At 37.9% G+C, this 9,526-nt stretch overlaps 1 protein-coding gene across 3 annotated transcripts in view; it reads left to right on the top strand.

Moving 5' to 3' along the window:
* TDRD3 (tudor domain containing 3) overlaps positions 1-9,526 on the top strand; it is a 136,944-nt gene that overhangs the window by 71,720 nt on the left and 55,698 nt on the right. For all 3 annotated transcript variants that reach the window (XM_014544922.1, XM_014544921.1, XM_005872676.2), the window contains exons 9-10: positions 1,237-1,393; positions 2,132-2,257. In XM_014544922.1, the coding sequence (XP_014400408.1) occupies positions 1,237-1,393; positions 2,132-2,257 (283 nt within the window). The remainder of the gene's footprint in view (positions 1-1,236; positions 1,394-2,131; positions 2,258-9,526) is intronic.

Raw genomic sequence — 9,526 nt, forward strand, 5'->3', positions numbered from 1 at the left:
CAATGTGGGGAAAAAAGTCCTTGGGTGAGGATTAACAAGAGGATATATAGGTGGCCAATAGACATGAAAACATGCTCAACATCACTACCTGTCAGAGAAATGCAAATTAAAACCACCTGTCAGAATAGCTATCATCAGTAAATCAATAAACCACAAGTGTTGGCAAGGATGTGAAGAAAAGGGAACCCTTGTGCACTGTTGGTGGGAATGCAGATTGGTACAGCCACTGTGAAAAGCACTATGGAGTTTCCTCAAAAATTAAAAATGGAACTGCCTTATGACCCCGTGATCCACTTCTGGGAATTTATCTGAAGAAACCCTAAACCAGTGATGGTGAACCTATGACACGCGTGTCAGAGGTGACACACAAACTCATTTTTTTGGTTGATTTTTCTTTGTTAAATGGCATTTAAATATATAAAATAAATATCAAAAATATAAATCTTTGTTTTACTATGGTTGCAAATATCAAAAAATTTCTATATGTGACACGGCACCAGAGTTAAGTTAGGGTTTTTCAAAATGCTGACACGCCGAGCTCAAAAGGTTCGCCATCACTGCCCTAAACACTAATTTGAAAAAATTTATGCATCCCTCTGTTCATTGCAGCATTATTTACAATAGCCAAGACTTGGAAGCAGCCCAAGGGTCCATCAATAGATAAGTGGATAAAGAAGTGTGGTACATTTAAACAATGGAATACTACTCAGCCATAAAAAAAGAAGGAACACTTACCTTTTGCAACAGCATGGATGGAACTGGAGAGCATTATGCTAAGTGAAATAAGCCAGTCAGAGAAAGACAAGTACCATATGATTTCACTCACATGTGGAATCTAATGAACAAAATGAACAAGCCAAGTAGAGACAGACTCAGAGAGAGTAGGCTGACAGCTGTCGGGAGTGGGGTGGCGAGCTGGGTTAGGGGCAAGATGGTGGAGGGATTGGGCAAAAAAGAATAAACTCATGGACACAGAACAATGTGGTGATTGTGGGGGGAGGTAGAGGAGGGTATAGGGGGGATAAATGGTGACGGATGGAGACAGGGTGATAAACACACAGTACAGTGTATAGATAATGTGTTACAGAATTGAGCACCTGAAACCTATACAATTTTGTTAACTAGTGTCACCCCAATAAATTCAATTAAAAGGAAATTAAACAATGTACAGTTGAAAAGTTATAACTTGCTTTATTTATTGCCTATCAGCATAGCTTTTCTCTTCATTCTTTACAGGTTGATGAGAAGGCTCTGAAGCACATAACAGAAATGGGCTTCAGTAAGGAAGCGTCAAGGCAAGCTCTTATGGATAATGGCAACAACTTAGAAGCAGCACTGAATGTACTTCTTAACAGCAATAAACAAAAACCTGTTTCGGGTCCACCTCTGAGAGGTATAACTCACTAAGCAATGTGCCACATAGCATTGTTTGCTTTTCAAAGGAATATATGTTGTTGACAGAGCCTGGGTTTTGTTGCTGTGATGGCTGTAACTTTATTTACCATTGTGATAAGTTCTTCTAATTTTAGAACTACAGAGACTTGTGCAGGTTATGCTGCATTTCATTGTCTTCATCTTTATATAAAGTAGGTCTAACAATACTTTATTTGGCAGGGTTGATGTAATACAGGAAATATAAAGTGACTAGTTCTATTAACCTAGTACCATGCCACTTGTATAAATGACTGAAGAGTCTGAAAACTTTTTAAATGAACAAGAACATGACTATTTAGTGTTATTCTTTAATTGCATAGTTGAATGCATCATGTGATTTTTAGTTGCACAGTCAAATGTATTATGTGATTTTTTCCCATTCCTAATCCTATAGTCTTTTAAAAAAATAAGTGGGTAAAGAAAAAATGTGTGAAAATGATTTTTTAAAAGATAATTTATATGAAAAAATTTAAATTTCTAGATAGATCATTTAGAGAATTAAATGTACTAGTTAATACAGGATTAAATGTACTAGTTAATACAGTCATTTAAAAATTTTCTTATGAATAATGTAAACTGTACAAAAAATATGAAAAGAAATATATACAAAATCCTACTTAAGGTATCTGCTAGTTATGTTTTAGTGTATTTCGCCTTTTGTTTATGCATATACAATTTATATGTCTTACTTCTTAAGGCAAAGGAAAAGGCAGGGGACGAATAAGATCTGAAGATGAAGAAGAACTGGGAAATGCAAGGCCATCAGCACCAAGCACATTATTTGATTTCTTGGAGTCTAAAATGGGGACTTTGAGTGTGGAAGGTAGGCTAACTTAACATAGCTTGTCTTTTAAAAGACCAAACTTTATTTGTAATTGTAAAAAAACGGTTTACTAGAACAACTAACAATAAGAAACTCGGTTCTGGGTGTTTATAAATTTATTTAACTACAAATTTTCTATTTGATAAAAGTACAGAAGACAATTTTAGTTGTTACAATTTGAAAATACTAGATGGCAGCTTATTTTTCCCTCTCACTGTAGATGGGTAATAATGCCAAACTCTTTCCCCCCAATTTGACTAGATTACAGATTGTTATGTTGGGGAAGTTATAATTATACAACCTTATATAATTTATTTTGATTGTGAAATTAGTCTATCTCTTTTTCCCACATATTGCATATTGTAATAAAATATTCACATAATGAGTGAATAAGCTCACAATATGATGTATTTCATAATATGACATTTTCTAGTGATTAACATAAATACTGAGAGGAGAAATAAGTATGTTAATGTGTACCTTTTTCTCTGATCATGGAATATGGTAAATATTTTCTAAAATAGTAAGTTTGCAAAACTTTAGGAAAATATACTTTTAAATTCAGTTTTCGGTTTTAGATATATTTTGTGTCAACTAAAGCTCAGAGATCAAATGTTTTATAACAAATTTGAAGTGTTCAAATTTTATGAAAATGGAAGCTTATTTGTTGCTGGATTACATAGGAAAGGCAATATATTTGAGCAAACAAATGTTTGATGTGGACAGAACTTATAAGCAAACATATCCACGAGCAATATTTTCTTAATTATAACACATGATGTATTGGTTTTCTATTGTTGTTTAACAAATTCTCACAAAACCAATGACTTAAACAATGTAAATTTATTATCACATCATTTCTGTGGGTCAGGGGTCCAGGCCTCATTTGGGGCATTTGCCCAGTTTCACATACTGAAATTAAGTTTTCAATTGGGCTATGATCCTGTCTGAGGCTTCACGTCCTCTTACAAGTTCACAGGTTGTTAGCAAAACTCAGGTCGCCTGGCTAGAGGGGCTCAGATGGTGCACTAAAAGGGCACATACCTGGGTTGTGGGTTTGATCCCAGTCGGGGAGCTTATGGAAGGCAACTGATCAAAGTTTCTCTCTCTCCCCCTTTCTCTTTCTAAGCATGTCATAGGGTGAGGATTAAAAACAACCAAACAGTTCCTTAATGGATTTTAATTCTTTTGCTTGATCTTGCCTGGAGAGTGCTTCCAGCTGCTAAAAGCCCCCCTGTTCTTTGCTATATGACCCCTCCACAGGCAATTCATAATGTTTGTTCGCTTCTGCAAGGCCAGCAGGAGAATCTCAGCTGCTTTTTCAAATTTCTCTGCCTCCCTGGTATTTTTGTCTCAGAGCTCCTTTGATTTCCTTTTATCCTTCTCTCTCACTACATTTGTTTTTGACTACTATGGTATCTTCTAAATCATAAAGAGGTTGAATCTGAGAAAAGTGACTCTACTATGACCTGTGGGACTGTAATGCTTCAGTTTTCACAGCACGCATCTTAAACCAATAAAATGAAGTAATAATAGCATTTCACTTGAAAAAAGATATCAAAGTTAATTAAGATGCATGATAAGAATAATACAGTCAAAACGGAATCTCAGTTTTAGGGAGATTTACTTCTGAGGGGGACAGAAATTTATTAACACATTTGTTAGTAGTGGATATTGTTTTAGTAGAATATGTTGTAGTTATGTTACTGTAAATTATGACACAGAGTCAGCAAGAGTGTATTGTCCTACTTGATGGCCATTATTCTCAGAGAAGCAAATTTTTATTCTTTCCTAAAAGTACCGTGTGGGAAGACCAGTGGACCAAGATGGGAAATGGGCAGAAGGCTTCTAGAGGAGGAGCATTTAGACAAGTATGAGAAAGAGTGTTGGGGGAAGGACAGCCCAAGTAGAGGGGGCTCTGGAGTCCAGGCAAGGAGACATCAGAACACCACTTCTCTGTGCCTGTGAGGGTACGGAGAGGTAGAGATAGAAAGCCAGAGACAGAAGTGGTAGGCTGGAGCCAGGTCAAGAAAATTTTGTCCTAAAGAGTTTTTATTTTATCCAGATGGCTGTGCAGAACCATAAAAGGGTTTTGGGAATGAGAACAATGAGGTTTGTTTGATGCTTTCAGAAAAAAATTCCTGTCTGCAAGGTAGAAAATGGGATTGAAGTGAGATTACAATTGCATGTGTCATGAGGAATCATTCATTCTATAAATGTAGTAGAACAAAGGGTGCTGTCATTTTTTTCTGATGTGTTAAAACTTTTATGATCATCACATGCACTTTTCTTAGAGATTTTTCTCTTATTGTTAACTTTTTAAAAATTCTATCTTTAAATTGGAATCAAACATAACCTTAATTGACATTTTAATCAATTTTCTCGGGGGGAGGGGGTTCGATACATTGTTTTATGGAAGTAACCACTAATTGAAGTTCCTTGTGATTTGTAATGACTTCATGTCAAGTTAGGACTATTCATTTGATCATGTAGTGATGGGATTGTGTTCCAAAAGGCTCTTATATATAGATTTTTTTAATGTTTGTTTTTATATTTAGGTATTATAATTGGTGGCTAGAATATCAGGCCAACTCTAAAGGTCTGTTTTGTGTCATATGCCGTAAATAGATCACTATATCACTTGAGTAATACATAGCTACTGTGTAAAACAATGCCCACTGGGAATGTGTATTTTAAGTTTCAACTTGGGCACAAAGTAGGTTTGATTCTTTCCACTATTATGGAAGAAATCTGGGTTGGCCAGAGGTGGAGAAAGGGATGCCTTGAGGCAGTAACTTTACTGTTTTTATTTTCCACATCTAAATAAAACCAGGGTAACCTTAATTTGTTCTGAATGAGGAACAAGGGCATTGTGATAAAGATGGACAGAGTAACTTTCATAAATTCATACTCCTCTACTATCCCCTTGTTTGTGTAGCTTATTTTATAAATTAAGTGTATATTGTCTTTTTATTTATGCTTCTTCATATTTTGTGTCAAAATTTTAGAAAGTAGAATTCAGAACATGTCCCAGTTATATAAAGGGTAAACACTTAAAAGAATATGAACAGAATTCAAATAGAGATATACTTATGAAATGGATAAGATTTAAATTAAATAAATATAGGAACTAAGAACTCATTCAACACTCAAAAATGTTGGAATGGTCATAGATGGTCAAGCTTCCCCAGGACCCAGTCTTTTCTCCCACTTTCCCTCTTTTGTTCCTTGGTTCATAGAACTCAGTAATCTCTTAAGAAGCTGGATTACCTAATTCTCAGTCTTTTGGGCTGGTTGTCAATAATTGAGGAGAACACCTTTCTATTTGTATCTGTGTCCTTTCTACCTTCAAACTTGCCAGCTTGTCTCTTTCTTGTAGGACTCCTGAAGGCAGTAAGAAGTAACCAACACAATCCATTATCCTGACATTTTATACCAAGTTCTTAAAACATCAGTCCATTGGTTAGGTCAGGGGTGGGCAAACTTTTTGACTCGAGGGCCACAATGGGTTCTTAAACTGGACCGGAGGGCCGGAACAAAAGCATGGATGGAGTGTTTGTGTGAACTAATATAAATTCAAAGTAAACACCATTACATAAAAGGGTACGGTCTTTTTTTTTTTTTTAGTTTTATTCATTTCAAATGGGCCATAGTTTGCCCACGGCTGGGTTAGGTGGTCTCATTTCCAAGACAATAGGTTTAACTGCACAATGAGAGGAGCCATCTTCCTCCTAAGACAGTGGTCGGCAAACCGCAGCTCGCGAGCCACATGCGGCTCTTTGGCCCCTTGAGTGTGGCTCTTCCACAAAATACCACGTGTGGGCACGCACGTACAGTGCGATTGAAACTTCGTGGCCCATGCACAGAAGTCGGTTTTCGGCCTGGGTGAGTCTATTTTGAAGAAGTGGCGTTAGAACAAGTGGGGGGTATCGGTCGGTTGCAGGGAGACACGGCACAGGCGGGCCACGGTATACGCAGCGTGGGGGAGGTACATTGTTTTCAGGTACGTTCGCTGAGGTTGACCCCTTCCAACTCTCCCATCCACACTCATCTATCTGAAACAAGTATACAAGACGAGTGTGGATGGGAGAGTTGGAAGGGGTCGACCTCAGTGAAGGTTCCTCAATCAGATTGAGGAGGCCAGCTTAGGAGTACCCTAATTAAGTTAATAACAATGTACCTACCTATATAGTTTAAGTTTAAAAAATTTGGCTCTCAAAAGAAATTTCAATTGTTGTACTGTTGATATTTGGCTCTGTTGACTAATGAGTTTGCCGACCACTGTCCTAGGAGATGAGGAGACTTTCACTACCCTGCCCTCTTTCTTTACTAAATAGGTTTTACATTTTAGGTTCTATCACCCTATTTCCTGGCACCAAGTTCTAAATTAGTTTGCTTTAAGATGTAAGCCACAGAATTCAAATTTATTGGCTCATATAGTTGGAAAGTCTCTGTGTCTGAATTCTACTGTTTTGTGTGTTGACAGATGTGGTAGCAAAGATTGCCTACATAGCTCTAGGTATAGCATCCGGCCAACATATATAAGGTGGCATAACATATAAAGATATGCAGGTAAAAAGGCTTATCTCAGTTTTGTGATCACATTGTTTTTTCTGGGAAAAGGTTAATATCTCTTATCATATAATTATTGATTCCCAAAGCTCAACTGAGTCTCATTGGGGATGTTGGCATTGGTGTGTTTGGGAGGCTGGAATTCAAGTCCAAAGAGACTTGGAGAAGGAGTACATTATTGCTTGGTGTCAAATCTCTGTTCAGTATATGAGATAAAAGGTAATAAAAAATATCTCTTAGGAACCAGCAAATGATCCTTATACCTAGAAGATCAGGTAGAAGATTTTCCATCTCCTATGTCTGTATGTGCCCCCCTCTTAGTCAGGAAGCACAGGGCATCTTAATCTATTCCATCAGGAAGGCGAAGTTCCCCCCACTATCTGCCTCCTCAAAACAGGGCTCTAGTACCAAAAGAAGGGGAGAATTGCACATGGTGCTGGGGCAGATAAATACAATGGGTTATACTACTAATTTAACTCACAATTCTTGTATTTACTAGTTGTAGGTCTTTGAGCCAGTTATATAATCTCTTAAATTTTAATTTCTTAATTGGGAAATGGAGAAATAGTGACACCTACATTATAGAGTTGTTGAGAAGATCAAATTAGATAATGCATATAAAGTGCTAAGCACAGTGTGGTAGTTTCTGCCACCACCACCACCACCATGATTATCATTGTCATCGTGATTAGCAATAACAGCAAAAGCATCCTCCACTTATCATCTCCATCCCCACTACCCCCACTTCAGGTCCTAAACCCTACACTGACACTTTGAAGAACTTTATTATTTCATCCTCTGTATTGCAGTCAGTGATGTTTCAAAATGCAAATTTGATCTCACTAGCCCCTTGCTCAAAATAATTCACTGACTTTTCTCATTGGCAGAATAAAAGTCAGACTATTCTATATACACTGTTTTTTATGGAATGCTGTTACTCTATTTACTGTGGATTTTGTGAAAAGTAGCATTTGGTTAACAGTGCTGCATAATTACAAATTCTGCATAATATTCATAGGTAAATAATATATTAGATGTTAGCAGATAAAATGCTAATGTTTGCTGGGTAATTCACATGAAGTTGTAGGCTTTTGATAGTTTTTAGGTGTCATTTTTGTTTTATTTTAATCAGTTTTCAAGTCAATTAAATAGTTTGACTATGGATTTAAAGTTTGAATTTTGAAGGCTAAATAATAGGGACTGTAGGAAGGAAATATAATATAATGTAATAGCTTAATTGGATAGGCAGGAAACTGATTAAGAACAGAGAGAGAATATGTAGGTGGTTGGCTAGCTGTTCTTCTGAAGGGATTCCTCAAGAAAGGGGCAGTCCATGTGTTGACTATTGTGTATATTTACATCTAATTGCATCAAACAGTATTACTCCTCATTGCCTTGTGCAGCTGACTGACTGAAATCGATGGTGGAGTGCCTTTTTGGAAGCCAGGGATTGGTGGTTACTGTGTGAGTAGTCATAAACTGTCAGCACAACAGAGAGAATCTACACACTGCCTGTCACTTTCTACCCATCCCTATGGCCTTCCCTGTCCTTGACTCTTCTTTTTCTTATAGGACTGATATCTTTTTATGATTCCATTTTTTAAGTCCAAATTTCTGGCCTAGTGCTTTAAGTTTAACTTGAATTAATTGTTTCCAATTCTGCTTTGTGGATTTGTTACCTTAACATTGAATAGTCTGTACCTACTTGTCTGGTCACAAGTAGGTACAGGTAAGTACTGAAATTGAGAGTAAGGATTGAAAAACTCCTTTAGCAACGTGATAGTGCCTCGCCATGTGTTACTACATTTTATAATGTAACAGTCAATAATTGATTGGAAATTGAAATCAGAATCAACAAGAGAGATTAAAAATGGCAGCAGAGTAGAAGGATGCTGCACGGACATGCTCCCAGGAACAAGCTGGAATTACAACTGAAATACAGAAAGGCTTCCTGAATAATCAACGGAAAACTCACAGGAGAGAACCCTGATACCCAAGGACCGAAGGTGGAGACCTCATAGAGACTGATCCTTTTTCTTGAATAATTGGTGTTTATTGCATGTAACATTATTATATTTAAAATTGTTCGGAAAGATACAGCTGTGGGGGGGTGCCGCTGAGAACTCTGGGATCTAATCCCGAAGCTGGGCTCCCCAGCAGAGAGCACCAAATCTGAGGAGGGTACCCACATAACATCTAGCGGTGAAAAGCAGTGGAGTGCTATCTGTCAGGGAGTGGCAGCTGAAAGTTCAGGCACCCTCTTGAAGGGCCAATGCACAAAAATTCCCTGTGGAACCACCCACCTTGTGCTCTGGTAGAGGGAGGGTGAAGTGGAGTGGAGCTGTGAGGGCAGAACCCAGGACTGGGGACTTGGGGGATAGAGCTCAGAAGGCAAACACCCCAAGTTTCCTGGGCTGAGTCATTCCTTCACACAGAGGAGGACATATTTCCCACATAGACATCTGCCTTGCCTGGGGGAAGACAGTCGAAGCACCCTATTGAAAAACACCTTGCCCTGAGGCCACTTAAGAGATTAAAAGTAACAAGTAGCCTCCAGGCAGAAGCAACTGCCCCACCCTGTTGAAAAAACTCTCTCCACACCTGAGGATGATTGCCTGGGGGCAATTCAAGTTGGAATCCTATTAGTCTATAGACCAGGGGTGGGCAAACTTTTTGACTCGAGGGCCACAATGGGTT

Source organism: Myotis brandtii, unplaced genomic scaffold, assembly GCF_000412655.1.
Source record: "Myotis brandtii unplaced genomic scaffold, ASM41265v1 scaffold388, whole genome shotgun sequence".
Lineage (NCBI taxonomy): Eukaryota > Metazoa > Chordata > Mammalia > Chiroptera > Vespertilionidae > Myotis > Myotis brandtii.